Source organism: Larus michahellis, chromosome 8 (assembly GCF_964199755.1).
Source record: "Larus michahellis chromosome 8, bLarMic1.1, whole genome shotgun sequence".
In the NCBI taxonomy this organism is placed as follows: Eukaryota; Metazoa; Chordata; class Aves; order Charadriiformes; family Laridae; genus Larus; species Larus michahellis.
In genome coordinates this window covers 26,312,584-26,327,346 of record NC_133903.1, presented here as the reverse complement: position 1 = coordinate 26,327,346, position 14,763 = coordinate 26,312,584, and the positions used below count along the sequence as shown (strand labels likewise).

General features: G+C 67.2%; 4 protein-coding genes across 8 annotated transcripts in view; 3 read left to right on the top strand and 1 right to left on the bottom strand.

The window, feature by feature from the left end:
- The first annotated feature begins 211 nt into the window (after window positions 1–211).
- Window positions 212–1,909, top strand: REG4 (regenerating family member 4). Its single transcript, XM_074596349.1, has 6 exons — window positions 212–272; window positions 871–1,048; window positions 1,168–1,265; window positions 1,351–1,485; window positions 1,556–1,661; window positions 1,810–1,909. The coding sequence occupies exons 2-6, from the start codon at window positions 964–966 to the stop codon at window positions 1,881–1,883; spliced, it is 498 nt and encodes a 165-aa protein (XP_074452450.1). The 5' UTR covers window positions 212–272; window positions 871–963; the 3' UTR covers window positions 1,884–1,909.
- A 1,140-nt stretch (window positions 1,910–3,049) lies between these two features.
- Window positions 3,050–6,683, top strand: HMGCS2 (3-hydroxy-3-methylglutaryl-CoA synthase 2). Its single transcript, XM_074597338.1, has 9 exons — window positions 3,050–3,202; window positions 3,457–3,896; window positions 4,175–4,300; window positions 4,600–4,764; window positions 4,836–5,004; window positions 5,092–5,262; window positions 5,914–6,020; window positions 6,134–6,259; window positions 6,337–6,683. The coding sequence occupies exons 1-9, from the start codon at window positions 3,090–3,092 to the stop codon at window positions 6,441–6,443; spliced, it is 1,524 nt and encodes a 507-aa protein (XP_074453439.1). The 5' UTR covers window positions 3,050–3,089; the 3' UTR covers window positions 6,444–6,683.
- A 554-nt stretch (window positions 6,684–7,237) lies between these two features.
- PHGDH (phosphoglycerate dehydrogenase) lies at window positions 7,238–11,152 on the bottom strand. Its single transcript, XM_074598408.1, has 12 exons — window positions 10,847–11,152; window positions 10,417–10,568; window positions 10,179–10,244; window positions 10,043–10,097; window positions 9,862–9,960; window positions 9,623–9,755; window positions 9,385–9,533; window positions 9,033–9,185; window positions 8,778–8,910; window positions 8,304–8,431; window positions 7,861–8,089; window positions 7,238–7,565 (listed from the first exon to the last, which is right to left on the bottom strand). Exons 1-12 carry the CDS (start codon window positions 10,982–10,984, stop codon window positions 7,411–7,413), a joined length of 1,590 nt encoding a protein of 529 aa, XP_074454509.1. The 5' UTR covers window positions 10,985–11,152; the 3' UTR covers window positions 7,238–7,410.
- A 2,959-nt stretch (window positions 11,153–14,111) lies between these two features.
- PDE4DIP (phosphodiesterase 4D interacting protein) overlaps window positions 14,112–14,763 on the top strand; it is a 35,279-nt gene continuing 34,627 nt past the window's right edge. For 3 of the 5 annotated variants that reach the window (XM_074596873.1, XM_074596872.1, XM_074596871.1), the window contains exon 1: window positions 14,125–14,268. In XM_074596873.1, coding sequence (XP_074452974.1) covers window positions 14,249–14,268 — 20 coding nt within the window. In that variant the 5' untranslated portion in view covers window positions 14,125–14,248. Of the gene's footprint in view, window positions 14,269–14,763 lie in introns of all 5 variants that reach the window. The other 2 variants (XM_074596877.1, XM_074596879.1) reach the window with 2 other exon arrangements.

Genomic DNA, 14,763 nt, shown 5'->3' with positions numbered 1-14,763 from the left:
AATTGAGGGGGAGGGGGGGTGGGTTTATTGACCAACTAGGAGAGGTTCTTCCTGTCTTTTCTGGAGAACGTTGAATGTAAACAGAGTAGAGATCCGGGCGGCTTTCCAACGAAGCCGGGGGTAGGGAGGGTCTGCAGTGGGATTTTTATGGTGGAATCACCTGAGCTGGGCAAACAGTGATGCTGGGGAGCACCAGGCTATAAAGGGCAGCTCCTCTCCTCTGCCAGCTACCCACGAGAAGCCATTATTTCTCCCGATCCCCAGAGAAGCAGGTGAGGAAGGGGACCCTCGTGGGGTGGCGAAGGCCCTTGGACGCTCCAGAGTGGCTGGTGGGCGAGCAGGAGCCGGTCCCATCCCTGGCAGCTGAGCGCTGGACGGGCCAGGCTGCGATGGCACAATTTTCAGCCCCGCGGTGACTTTTGTTGCTGCTTCTTTGAGGGGAAGAGGAGCTGAGCCCGCGAATCGGCCCCGGTGCCTGGGGATTAGCCCGGATAAAGGGGAACGGCGCTGATGTGGCTGATTTGCCTCCCCCGGCCTGGCTCTGGCAGCGCTACCAGCTTCGGGGGGGGACGGTGTGTGGAAGCTATGCTGTGCACGTAGTCCCTGCAGCCCCCCCGGTCCCCGCTGCTGCTGCCCGGTGCCAGGGCAAGGCTGGGGTCCCCGTGCCCGTGGCAGCGCTCTCCCCATGTCCCCTACAAAGCAGCTTGGATCTCCTGCCGTAGACGGGGACTGGTGGGGCCGGGGGTCCCCACCGCCAGCGTGGGCTGCGGCTGGATGGTGGGGTGCAGCATGTGCCAGGGAGGGGAGGGGGTGGCGCAGCCCCCCGGTGCTGCCATCTCCTCCCACTGGCTGAGAGGGGGCCTGATTCAGCCTACAGCAGGGTGGGTTTGCACCCTCTGGGTGCAGGCAGCACCCCCTGTCCCCGAGGGACCTGCTGTGACCCTCCCCGAGCTCTCGCAGGGGATGCTGCCGGGAACAAGGAGGATGGTGGCAGCAGCCAGACTCGCCCTCCTGCTGCTGGGCTGCGCTGGGCTCCTGTGGCCGGCCGGTGAGTACCACCACCCGGGGGGCAGCCGCTTTCCCGGCGAGGCCGGGAGGGAGCCAGGCTCCTCTCCAGCTAGCCATGCCGCCTGTCCCCCATCCCTCCCCGTGTCCCTCCCTCCGCAGGTGCCCGGTACATAGACTACTGCCCTGCGGGCTGGTCCTACTACAAGCTCAGCTGCTTCAGGTACTTCAGTCAGCTCCGGACCTGGGACGAAGCTGAGGTAAGCCCGCTGGGGGATGTATATGGTCGGGGACACCCCCCCTGTCTCCCCGGGGGTGCGCCGGCACTGATGGCTCTCCCCGCAGAGGCAGTGCCAGGCCAGCCACGCCGGCGCCCACCTGGCCTGGGTGGAGGAGCCCCGAGAAGCCACCACCCTGCAGAAGGTCATCTCCTACTACCAGCGTGCGCAGCCCGTCTGGGTCGGCCTCTACAGGCGTGAGGTGAGGCAGGGGGTGACGGGGCTTTGGGGGGCAGCGAGGCCGTGCCTCTGACCCCCCTCTCCCCGCACAGAGCCAGGCCTGGCAGTGGGCAAGTGGGGACAAGTACAGCATCACCAGCGGGCTGGCCGGGAACGGGGCTCGAGGGGGGACCTGCGGCATGCTGACCCACCTCAGCGGTGAGTGCCTGGACACCGTGTCTGCTGGCATCCCCCCCCCACCTCAACTCTTCCTCCACCTGCGGGGCTGGTGCCACCCTGGGGACTGCGGCTGGTGCCTCTGTCCTCACTGTGGCCCCCGCCGGCCCCCGGCCCGTCTCTCCGGCAGGCTTCACCGTGTGGTCCAGCGCAGACTGCGCCCAGCAGCATCACTACATCTGCAAGTTCACCCCCTCGCACTGAGCACGGCCCGCGGGGGGACCCCGGGGAGGACCCCACGCCGGCGATGCTCCTTCCTTGCCGCCTCTGCTCCTCTCTCCCCCACTCCTAGAAATACATCTATTAAAAAAAAACCCAAGCATGCAAGTGCTGCGTGACTTTGGTGCTGGTGCAAAGCCCTGCTACAGTCCACTCGCAGGCGTCTGGGTGACAGCAAGTGCTGCCATGGCTTCCCAGGCTTCCTGGCTGCCGGGGGCTTCCGTGCTGCCCATGCCTGTGGAGCCATTTGGGAGCTGCGGGGCCACCAGCTCCGCCGTCTGGGTGCTCGTGTTTTACTCATCTCCGGCCTTCTGGTGCTAAACAGGGCAGGAGGACGGGATGTTCCTGGGGTGCAAGTGTAGGGGATGTTCCTGGGGTGCAGGTGTAGGGGACAGCAGCGTCCCCAGCGTGCAGGCATGGAGGAGAGCGGGGGCACAGATGTGGGAGAGGATGGGAGCTGTCATGGGTGTGCAGGTGTGGGGATGGGTCCCCCCCCGCCAGGTGCAAATGGGTCCACGGGGGTCCAGGGGCTGTGATGCTGCCCTGTGGCCATGTTGACAGCAGCACTGGGGCCAAAGGTCCCTTCTTGTGTCACCGCGGTGTTGCCACAGGCATCACGTGTCTGTTTGCTCTGCTGTTTTGAAGATGGCTCTGCCCCTACCCAGCTCGTGGGGTTTTTTGCCCCCCCGGGAGCCATGGCACGTGATGGAGGTGGACCACGTCCTGGACGGCACGGATGGTCCTGGCACCAAGCCCCCGGCTGCCCTCTGCTCCCTTCCCAGGGCCGCGGAGGCAGTCGGGGAGGCCACACAGCACCGCGTGGTGACCGCAGCTGTGCCGGCAAGCCACGGGCACGAGACCTGCCACCATCCCCTGGCATGGGGGGCCAGGGCAGTGGGAGAGCCCATCCTGCTGCCCAGCCCCGGCTCCAGCCAAGCACGTCCCCAGGCTTTGGGACACAAGACAGAGACGTCTCGCAAGTTGTCCCCCCCTCCAAAGACAGCGCTTGCTCCGCTGTCGTGTTGGCTGGCGCTCGGTGACCTTTGAGCGCTGGGGTCCAGCGTGCTGATAAGCACCGGGAGGGCTGTGCCGTGTCGCCCGCACAGTTTATAAAAGCACCAGGCCCATCCTGCTTGTCCGGCTGTCCGTCCCACTGTCCGTCCCGCTTTTCGTGCCGTGGCTGGGGCGAAGATGCTGCGCTTGGTCAGCCGTGCCGCACGCTGCTGGGGGGCGAGGAGGGTGCCGCCGGGGCCGGAGCGGGCACCCTGGGGGGCCCAGCACCCCATGGCCGTGCAGAGGGCATGGTGAGCACCCACGTGGATGGGATGGGGTGGAGGCACAACCGCGGGGGGGTTGGGGACCTGGCAGTGCTCTTAAACCTTGCTGGGGAAGGGGATGCTCTCCCTCCTCCCTGCAGTACCGCTGGGCATAGGGAACCAGCGGGGATTTGGGGTGCTTGCGGCCTGGGGCTCTTGCTGGTGGCATCTTCCTGGGGCCACCGCCTGTCCCCAAGGCTTGGGGCCGCCGTGGGACCGTTGCTGCTCCCTCTGCCCTGCAGCCTCTCCAGCGCTGCTGGGACGGGCACCTGGCCCAAGGACGTGGGCATCCTGGCGCTGGAGGTGTACTTCCCCGCCCAGTACGTGGAGCAGGAGGAGCTGGAGCGGTACGATGGCGTGGAGGCCGGCAAGTACACGCGGGGCTTGGGCCAGCGGCAGATGGGCTTCTGCGCCGCCCACGAGGACATCAACTCCCTGTGCCTGACGGTGGTGCAGCGGCTGGTGGAGCGTGGGCGCCTCTCCTGGGACTCCATCGGCCGCCTGGAGGTGGGCACCGAGACCGTCATCGACAAGTCCAAGGCCGTCAAGACCGTCCTCATGCAGCTCTTCCGTGACTCGGGCAACACAGACGTGGAGGGCATCGACACCACCAATGCCTGCTACGGGGGCACGGCCTCGCTCTTCAACGCGGCCGCCTGGGTGGAGTCCAGCGCCTGGGATGGTGGGTGTGGGCAGGGACCATGCCGCGAGGACGGAGGGGCTGGACATGGGGTGGGTGCTATGGGATGGGGGAAGGAGGTAGGAGGTGGTCTGAAACGTCAAAGATGCTCTGGCAAGTCTCAAAGGGAGCTGCTGCCCTTCCAGGCTCTCTCCATCAGCCCTGTTCCTTGCCCGCCTTGGCTGTGACACCCAGCAGTGTGGGGATGGGAGCACACCAGGGCCACGGGATGGAGGGTCCCACCCGCTGACAGCCCTGCCGACCCCTCTGTCCTCCCCCAGGTCGCTACGCCGTGGTGGTGTGTGGGGACATCGCCGTCTACGCCACGGGGAATGCGCGGCCCACAGGAGGCGCCGGTGCCATCGCCATGCTGGTGGGACCCAACGCTCCGCTGGTGCTGGAGAGAGGTCGGTGTCGCAAGACCCTGGGGATGGTGAGCTGACGGGCCCTGTCCCTGGGGCCATGCCTCCGTGTCCCTGCCCTGGGCAGAGCTGCTCAGCTCTGGCAGCACCTGCTCTACCAGCCCCAGTGGCTCCGGGTGCTGGCCACCCCAGGATGCTGGGTGGCCACATCCATGTGGGCACCACAGAGTGACTCAGGGAGGCTAGCAGACGCCAGGGCTGGCATGCCAGGGTGCTTGCCATCCAGCTGCGATCCCCCTCCCCCAACCCCCTACCCCGACAGCCATCTCTCCCTGTGCCCCCAGGCCTGCGGGGAACCCACATGGAGCATGCCTACGACTTCTACAAACCGGACCTGGCCTCTGAGTACCCGGTGGTGGACGGGCAGCTCTCCATCCAGTGCTACCTGCGGGCACTGGACCGCTGCTACGCCGTGTACCGCCGCAAGGCAGAAAGCCAGTGGCAGCAGGGTAAGTGGTGGCACCCGTGGGGCGCCCATTGCCACCCCACCGGATGCCAACAGCCCCGCGTTGCCTTCCAGCTGGCATCCAGCGGCCCTTCACCCTCGACGACTTCAAGTTCATCATCTTCCACACGCCCTTCTGCAAGCTGGTGCAGAAGTCGGTGGGGCGGCTGCTGCTGAACGACTTCTTGGCCACCCCCAACCCTGATACGGCCGCCGGCCTCTACAAGGGCCTGCAGCCCTTTCGGTGGGTCCCCACGCTGTGTCCCCCGTCCCTCCCAACCCGGCCGGGGACATGCCCATGTGGGGTTTGAGACAGCCTCTCTCCACGCAGTGACCTGAAGCTGGAGGACACCTACACCAGCAAGGAGGTGGAGAAGGCATTCCAGACGGCCAGCCAGGAGATCTTCAACCAGAAGACCAAGCCCTCCCTGCTCCTCTCCTCCCGCAACGGCAACATGTACACGCCGTCCATGTATGGCTGCCTGGCCTCCCTCCTGGCACAGTGAGTCCACGCAAAATCTGGCTGGGGATGGGGGACGGGCTCGTTTTGGGGAGGGCAGTCCATGGCTCTGGGGGCAGGCACCAGCACTCATCCCCCTTCCGCTGCAGCAGAGGCCGGACGCTTTCATCGCACGTAACCCCCAGCACGCTCACCTCCCACCCCGCGCTGCCTCCCAGCCAGCCTTTTCATCCCGGTTGGCTGGAGCCCTTCTGTCAGCGCCGGGGAAGATGAAAACCCCCATGTCATGCCCTGGAGAACGGCTGTCCCCTGCCGCCGGTGGTGGCAAAGGAGCCACGGGAACGGCCAGGCACCAGGAGGGGACAAAAAAACCTCATCCCACCGCCCCTCCTTGGGCAAGCCCTGGTGCTCCCTGGCCCTGACCCCCCCCCCACACAGGCATCCCCATCACCCTCGACGACTTCATCATCTTCCACACGCCCTTCTGCAAGCTGGTGCGGAGGTCGGTGGGGCGGCTGCTGCTGAACGACTTCTTGGCCGCGTGGCCATGAGTTGCCATTTAATCCAGCCCCAAGCCCCAGGACGCTCCTCTGTCTGTGAAGAGGGCGGGAGGCAGCCCCTTACACCGCCCCGAAACCCCCGCATACCATCCTCCCCCCAGTCCCTTCGAACCCCTCTAATCCCTCCCTGCAGATCCTCGGCGCGGGACCTGGCTGGCTCCCGGATCGGCGCCTTCTCCTACGGCTCGGGGCTGGCCGCCAGCATGTTCTCCCTCCGCGTCTCGCAGGATGCATCCCCCGGTGAGCCCCGCGGGAGAGGGGGACCAGGAGGAGAGGGCGGCGTGGGGCTGCAGGGCTAGGACCACCGGCAGTGCCGTCTCACCTCATGGTGGGGGGGTGGTCCCTGCCAACAGGTTCGCCCCTGGATAAGCTGGTCTCCAGCCTGGCCGACCTGCCGGCTCGCCTGGACGCCCGCAAGCGTGTGGCCCCCCAGGACTTCGCCGAGATCATGAAGCGGCGGGAGGAGACCCATCACTTGGGTGAGCGGGGACGGGGGGACACGATGCCTCCCCCACTGGTGGCCTACGCTGAGCATCACACCCCCCTCTCCCTGCAGCCGACCACGCTCCTCACGGCTCCCAGGCGGATCTCTTCCCGGGCACCTGGTACCTGACGCGAGTGGATGCCAAGTACCGCCGGGAATATGCCAGGAAGCCCATCTAGGGAGCGGGGGAGGACCGGAGTGGTGAGCCCCGGGAGGGGGATGCTCTCCTCCCCACTGGCATCCCTGCTCACCCCCCAAATCCGGGGCTGGCCTCTGCGGGAAACCTCACCTCGGATGGCCGAGAAGCAGCCGGCAGCACCTCAGGCCCTGGAGCTGGCGGAGATGGTGGCATTTTCCGCATACACCCCGGCGGCGCCGGGGGGAATAAACAGGTGGATGAGAGGGGGCAGCAGCCCAGATCTGGCTCCTGGTCACGAGTGGTCCCCTCCCACCCCAGCGCCCTTCCCTCAACCACCGCGGGGCTGGATCATGGTCCCTGACAGGCTTTATCCCATGGGCACCCCATGCAGCCGCCTGCCCCTTTGGACACATGCCTCAATAACCCCCCCATTCCCCCAGGATGGCAGCGTGCCCTGACGTTTTGGGGGGAGCCAAGTAAACCCCAACTCGCTGGTCTCCGGTGTGGGGGGTGGTAAGATGCCGTTTTCCCTGTGAGGCCGGTAAATGGAAAGATCCCCATGGAAAAACCCAGGCGGGCGGGAGGAGGCGGCAGGCAATGCGGGGGCTCACGGGAGGGCTCAGCCCCCCTTGGAGCATTGCCTGCTCTCTGGGCCATGCCCCAGCACGGGACCGCGGCCAGACAGGACCTCGGTGAGGCCACAGTGGCCGTGGAGGCCTTTGCACCCTTGAGCAAACAGCAGCGGGGCCAGGGCGGGCAGGAGGGGCTGGGCTGGGGGGGACGGAGCCTGCAGGAGCTTTGGGGTCAGGGACCGCACAGAAAAGGCATCAGACGTTCTCTCCTCCTGGACCCTTTATTGAGCACGGGGCCACCCCAAAGCCCAGCGTGGGGGTCGGGGGTGGCCACGTGTGATGCTCCCACAACTTGGCCGGGGGGGGGGCAGGGGAGGAAGGGAGGGAGGTCCAGGTGCTGCAGCCATGGGGAGAGTCCTTGCCGGTGCTCGGGGACTACAGGTGGAGCTGGAAGACCTCCGTGACGCGCGGCTTCAGCTCGCCAAGGTCGGACAGGGGGGCCGAGAGCCCCACCAGGCTCCACTGCTCCCCCGCCACGATGGCAGAGCTGTGGTAGGACTGGAGCTGGACCCCCACCTTCCCCAGCATCCCTGGAGAGGAGCAGAGGGGTCAGGGGGCTGCAGGCTGTCCCACCACCCCAGCACCCGGCAGGTAGCAGGGCTCTGCCCGCTCCAACGCCCCTCAAAAGGTCCATGATGCCATTTCTTTCCCTCACCCCAAGTCCTTTGCTCCGAGCCCCCAACCCTCTGCCCAAGCCCCCTCATCCCTGTCTCTCCATGCAACATCTGCCCCCTCCCTGCTGCAGCTGGGGGTCAGCTCTGGGGTGGATGCAGGGTCCCCCCCAGGCTGCCCCCACCCTGCTCGGGGGCAACACGGGGAGCTCACCAGCAAGTGTGGGCAGCGCGCTGGGCTCGGAGGCTTTGGCTCTGTAGATGAGGACGGGGCCGGCCAGCGGGGCCGGCTGCTTGAAGGTGGCCCCATTGAGCTCCCGCAGGACCGGGGCACTGCCCTGCACCGTCCCCGTCGCCCGGTACGGGGTGCCCTGCAGGGCCACCTGCAGCAAGCCGGTGCCGCCATCGGGCTCGGGGGCCACGTCGCTGTGGGTGGTCGTGACCTGCCGGAGAGATACGGACGCTCAGCACCCAGGTGCTGCACGTGGCAGGGCGCGGGGAAGGGATGTCCTCAGAGGCCGCCCCCGGGGATGTCCCCCCAGCCTGAGAGGTGCATTAGTAGCCCCACAGGGTGACCCTGGGCTTGTGCTGCTTGGCAGGGAAGGATGGGGTCTGGGTGCACCAGGCTGACGTGTGGAGCCCCGGGTGTCCACGCACCTTCAGCCCAGCCTCCTGGGCCAGCAGCTGGGCATTCACCAGGGTCACCTCCTTCTGCGCCCCGCCGGACAGCATGCCCGCGGCCACGGCGGGCGCCAGGTAGCTTCCGGCTTCCTGCAGGGGTGTCCCTGGGGTGCAGGGAGGAGGCAGGGGGTGGATGGGCCGGCAGCAGAGAGGTCAACCCCATGCCAGAGCAGCCTGAAGTTGTTCCTTCCACCCACCCACCCATACAACCATCCCTACTCCCATCCTCCCTCCCATCTGTGCACCCATCTGTATACCCACCCGTCCCCCCAACACCTCCATCCTCCCACCAGCCTCCCCCCGCCACCATCCAACCACCCTCTCGCCCACCCATCCCTCCTCCCACCCGCTCAGCCCAGCGGGTCCCCCCGCTCCCCTGTTTGCCCTCCACCTACTGGGGTCCCTGGGCCCGGGCATGGGGCACAACGGGGCACAATGTGCCCAACTCACCCAGGGTGCAGACCTGCACGCTGCCCTGCGCTTTCTTGCCCACCGTGCGCAGCACCGTGCCCAGGGCCCTGGCCAGGGCTATCCAGGGCTTGGTCTGGGGCGCGAAAGCCTTGCTGAGAGCCTGCCCGTTGACCTACGAGGAAGAGCAGGATGTGTGATGGGAACCCACCAGCGAGCACACAGGGTCACTCCCATGCTTTAAAGACAGGGAAACTGAGGCACAGAGGTCAGGTGCCCGGTGCGGGGGGGACTCACTACGCCAGCCAGCCCCTTCCCTGTGGCCATGTCCACGATCTGCATGGCAATCTCCTTGCCGCAGCGGCTCTGCGCCTCCCGCGTGCTGGCGCCCAGATGCGGGCAGGAGATGACGTTGGGGTGGTTCACCAGCTCACGGTCCTTCGGGGGCTCCTGTCAACACAGCCCCATCCCATCAGTCCCTGGCATCCACCTGGGAGCATTTACACCCTCTTCCCACGCAAGGAGGGGAGCTGGGGAGGGCTGTCCCCGGCTCTGTGGGGTTTGCCAGGCTGCCCTGGGCCGGCTTGGGCCAGAGTTAAGGCGACGCTGAGCCGAAGCCGAGCTCAGGGGGACCCCGCGGACCCCTCACCTGCGTAAAGACATCGAGGGCAGCCCCGCCACACTGCCCCGACTGCAGTGCCCGCAGCAGCGCGCCCTCGTCCACGATGCCGCCGCGGGCACAGTTCACCACCTGCACGCCGCGGCGGCACTTGGCGAAGGTGCTGTCGTTCAGGAGCCCTGCGGAGGGAGGGAGCACCATGAGTGGTGGGGGGCTGCCCTGACTCCCCTTAATTCCCCCCCACCCCCCAGCAATGCCCAGCCCGTACCCGTGGTGGAGGGCAGCAGCGGTGTGTGTACCGTGATGAAGTCGCAGCGGGGCCAGATCTGCTCCAGTGGCAGCTGCTCCACGCCAAAGGTGGCCGAGACTTCGGGGGTGATGATGGGGTCGTAGCCTATGGTCTGAGGCAGAGCAGGCGCTCGCTCCTGCAGCCTGGCACGGTGCCAGTGGCTGGGCTGGGGGGATAGTCCATGCTCCCCATCGCTCCTCCCTGCCCTGGCTCCTTACCTTCATGCCAAAAGCCTGCATGCGGGTGGCCACCTCCCTGCCAATGCGCCCCAGCCCCAGCACGCCCAGCGTCTTCCCGTTCAGCTCCATGCCCATGTACTAGGGTGCAAAACACAGAGTGAGTGAGCGCACCCCACACGGGCAGCCTCGTCCTGCCTGGGGCACTGCGCCCGCCTCCTACCTTCTTACGGTCCCACTTGCCCTCCTTCATGGAGGCAGCTGCCTGCGGGATTTGCCTGCAAGGGGAGGTTGCCATCAGCATGGGGGCAGGGGGCCGTGGGGCTCACCTCCATCCCCATGTCCTGCCCCACGCTCACCTGGCCAAGGACAGGATCATCCCACAGGTGAGCTCGGCGGCACTGAGGCTGTTCCCAGCGGGCGTGCTGGGGATGGAGAGTGGTGTCACTGGTGTGTCACCCCCCAGGCTGGTGGAGGTCTGCACCCCATGAGGATGGAGACCCACATGGTGGTGCCATGGGAGGGGGGGAAGGCACCCTGCTGAAGCCTGTCTCCCCAGGAGCGCAGGCAGGGATGTCCCCATGCTCCTGCTCTTACTTCATGACCAGGACACCTTTCCTGGTGGCTGCCTCCACATCGACGTTGTCCACGCCGGTGCCCGCTCTGCCCACCACCTGCAGCCTCTCCGCCGCCTCCAGCACGTCGGCCGTGACTTTGGTGGCCGAGCGGACGATGAGCCCATCGCAGTCCTGGGAGAGGGGGGACACAGACACCGCAGGTGGGACCGGGGTCTGGCAGTCCCGGGGTGGCCCCAGGGTGGGGGGTGACATGTTGGGGACAGCCGCTTGCCCCGGGGGCCGGGATCCACAGTGCGAAACCGGCCAGGCTCTTGCATCAGATGGGAGGCGGGGACCGGCCAGGCTGGGCGAGGGGGGGACCTGGGGACAGCTGGGACCCGGGGACAGCTGGCCCCCGGCTGTGGGCCACCCACCCCGCCGTGGGTGCACCCCGGCCCCGCCGCGCTCACCCGGATCTCCCGCAGCAGCTCCTCCTTGCTCAGCCCGGGCTTCTCCTGCACCCGCAGCCCGCCGGCCTGCAGGATCTCCCGGCAGCAGGGGTCCAGGCTGTCGCTGATCAGCACCTTCTGCAGCTTCCCCAGCGCCATGGCGGGGCGACGGGACGGGACGGGACGGGACGGGACGGGACGGGACGCCGGCTCTCTCCGCCCGCCGCCGAGAGGCCGCTGCCGCCCGCCCGCCGAGCTAAAAGGGCTGCGAGCGGGGCACGTTTTTCGGGCTCATTGGGTCCCGTCTCCATAATCCCACCTCCTTTCCCCTCCCCGCCCCAGCCCGCCCGGGCAACCCCCCCCTCCCCTTCCCCCCACCCCTCGGCCCCCCGCCCCCGTCCCTGGAGGGAGGGAGGAGGTGGAGAGGAGCGGGGCCGGGGTTGTGCCGGCCCCCCCCGCCCAGCAGCCCCAGAGGGAGGGGAGGGGGTGTTCCGGCAGGAGCCCGCAGCCCCCGGGCTGGGGAAGCCACCAAACCCCGGGAGGAGCGAGGGGCGGCGTGTCCCCACCCCCGCGGCCGTGCCTCAGTTTCCCTGCCCCGCACATGGCGCCACGGGGAGGCAGGAGGGGGACACTGGTGGCAGCCACGGTGGTACGAGTGGCTCCCCCAACGCCGGGTGTGCTGCTGGCAGGGGAGCAGCCTGGCCCCCCTACCCATGGCAAGCCCAGACCTGTCCCCCCAGCTCGCCCAAGAATGGGGGTTCCCCAGGCCCCACAGCCCGAAGGTGAGGCAGTGCCATGGCCCCTGACAGCCACCGGCATGGTGCCCACGGTTGAGCAATGCCTCCGATAAGGGGCTGGGGGCATGGGGCCAGCCCTGGCCACCAGCTCCCAATGACATGGGGTGCACGGGAGCCTCCCAACCAACGCCCTCCATGGGGCAAGAGCCATATGGCCACATCCAGTGACCTCATGGGGGAAAGTGCTGGCCCTTGAGAAGGGAGAGTGCAGGGAGCCCACGGGGCTGGGCACAGCCTGGCATGGCGGATGGCAAGGGATGGAGGGTGTCCCCCTGCTCATGGGGCCAAAACCTCACAGCAAAGCTGGACGAGACGGACCCCAGGTCCTGCCCATGGGGGTGCCAGGGTCGGGGCCTTCCTTGCCCACCACTTTCCATGCACTGGGGGTGGGCAGCGGGGACATGGTGCTCCCAGGCTGGATCCTGATGGGACTGAGCCCTTCCCCAGACTGTGCGTGCCCCAAGCAGCAGCACTGGGTACCAAACTGCCCCGTGTGAGACCTGGGGTGGCCCCAAAGGCTGTTAAACCCAGCAGACCTCAAGTGACAGACCTGCCCCAGCAGCCAGGAGGTGGCCGGGACGGCTGCTCTCACCACAGGTAGTGCTGGGGAGGTGGGAGAGCCCAGCACTACGTACACCCCAGCGCTGCATACACCCCAGTGCGATGTACGCCCCGGTACTACCTGTACCACGGTACTACATACACTGCAGCCACAGACAGGGAACAACCGTGACGCCAGAGGGGGGAAAGTCCTGGGCAGCCAACACAGGGTGAGAGATGGGGTCAAGGGCAGCTGGTGAAATCAGTGAAGCAGTGGGGTGCCGAAATGGCCTTTCGGTGGGGCTGTGTGACCCAGGGACAGGGACAGGGCTTCCTCTCCACAGCCTTGCACGTGGCATGGGCTGGGGGCACCCACACTGTGGGACATGCCGTGGCTGGGACACAGCCTGCAGCCCCCCGCCCCTTGGCATAGCCCTGATGCTGGACCTGGCCCCCGTTAACCATTAAGACCTTGCTCAAGACACCAGCCAACCCGTCGTCTCGATGCTCTGCTCCCCGTGCCGGTACCACCTGGGTTTGCCCAACGCCTCCGTATGTCTCTACGGTCCCTCTCCCACACCTGTGGGAGATGCCACGCTGTGGGCTTGCGCGGATGCCATGCGTGGCCAAGCCACCGCTGCTGCAGTGTCATATTTGCTGGCTTTTCACGGCTGGTTGGTGCCCTCTCCTGGGGAGCAGGGCTGGAGGCACAGCCCCACGGCACCCCAGCACCCCATCCCTCGCCGGGGGCCTGACGGGACTTGAGGGGTGCTGGCAGAGCGGTGGTGCTGGCAGGCATGTCCCCCCCACTCCTGGCCCTCCAAGCTGGAGAAACTTGAATCTGGTCCCTGCCTGTACCCTGAGGAAGGGTACCTCAGGCTGGCAGGGACCCCAAACTGCAGGGCCAGTGGGATGGCTCCCGGGAGATATGGGCAATGGACCCCAAGATGGATTTTGGGGGTATGGGGACATGGCACCCCGCTGCTGATCCCGTTAACACTGGGTCCTGCATGGGCTCTGCTTTGTGGCAGGTGGGGGGGCCACAGGAGAGAGCTGGCCCAGGGGCCATGGGTGCAGGTTGGAGGAGGGTGTTGGGGGGGGGCGGTCCCTGCAGAGGGGATGGGACTGGGGGAGAGGGCAGGGACAGCATTGGGATGGGGGTATCAAGCAGGGAAAGGAATTAGGGGGATCAAAGGGGACTGGAGTTATTTGGGTCAGGATGGGGGGTGGCAAAGGGGAGGCAAGGGTGGGGGAGATTGGGGGCGTTAGGTTGGAATGGTGGGGGTTCAAGGGGGGTTGGGGTGATAGGGTCATCAAGGGGGATTTAAGGTGATGGGGGTGTCCCAGTAGAGTACTGGGAAGTCATGGAAGATTAAAGAGCAAGGGAGGGTGTTGTGGGGCTGGATGGGTACCCAGGGGACTCTGTGGGTGACAAGGAGGACTAGGGATGTCTGGTTAGGATGGAGGCACCCAAGGAAGACTAGAGTTGTAGGGGATGACAAGGAGGACGGGGGGGGGTGGTACCTGGAGTGTCAGGATGGATGGTTGGAGGTGTCATGGGGGATATTGGCTAATTGTGGGCCTTTTGGGGTGACTAGGAAATTGGGGGAAGGACTGGGGGGTCACAGAAGGATCAGGGATTGTGCCTGGGGGTCTGAAGGGTGGGGAAGGATTGAGGCTCAGTGCAGAAGGGCTGGGGGAGAGGACGGATGGGGTGGGGGGTAGCTGCGTCCGCCGGGGCAGGCTGGCTGCTGGGCAGGGGGACTGGGGAAATGAAGGGAAGGACGGAGAGAGGGAGCAGAGAGGGCATGGAGGGAGGGATGGAGCGGGGAAGGAAGGATGGAGAGGATGGAGGGAAAGAAGGATGGCGGGAGGCAGGGATGGATGAAGGATGGAAGCAGGGAGGAGGAGGAGGAGGAGAAGAAGAAGGAGGAGGGGATGCAGCGGCGGGCGGAGCCGGCCGGTGCCGCAGAGCCGCCTCCCCGCCGCACGCTGGGGCGGCCCGGCAGCGTCTGCGGAGACCCGCCGGCCCGGCCCGGTGCCGCCCGGTGCCGCCCGGTACCGCCGGTGCCCGGCCCGGTGCAGGATGCGAGCCCCGCGGCGGAGGTGAGGAGCGTGTCGGTGCGGTGCGTGTGTCATCCGCGGGTGCGTGTGTCCGTGGGTGATGCGGGTCGGGGGTGTCCCTGTGCCCCGGACACCCGTGGGGGCTGCGGTACCAACCGGCATCAGTGCGGCCGGAATGCGGCCGGGATGCGGGTGTGCTGGCTGTGTGGGGCTGGACACTGCCTGTCCCCAACCCTGTCCCCCCTGGGCCGTGGGTGTCCCCTGCCCGCTGCGGGGGTCCGGCGGGTTGGTGCTGCCGCGGAGCTGTGGGACACCCCGCTTCCAGCCGGGCTGTAGCTCGCTGGGCCCTGCATGGGGGCAAGGCCGGGAGCGCTGCTGGGCATCCAGGCAAGGGGTTTGGGGGAGCTGCTGGTGTGCGGGAAGGGAACGGGGGGCCCTCGTCTATCACTGGGGGCACACGGGGACCGGGGGGTGCCAGGGCTGCGTGTGCTGTGCCAAGCGAGAGGGCAGGGGCAGTAGGGTCCTGCGGGGCTGGGC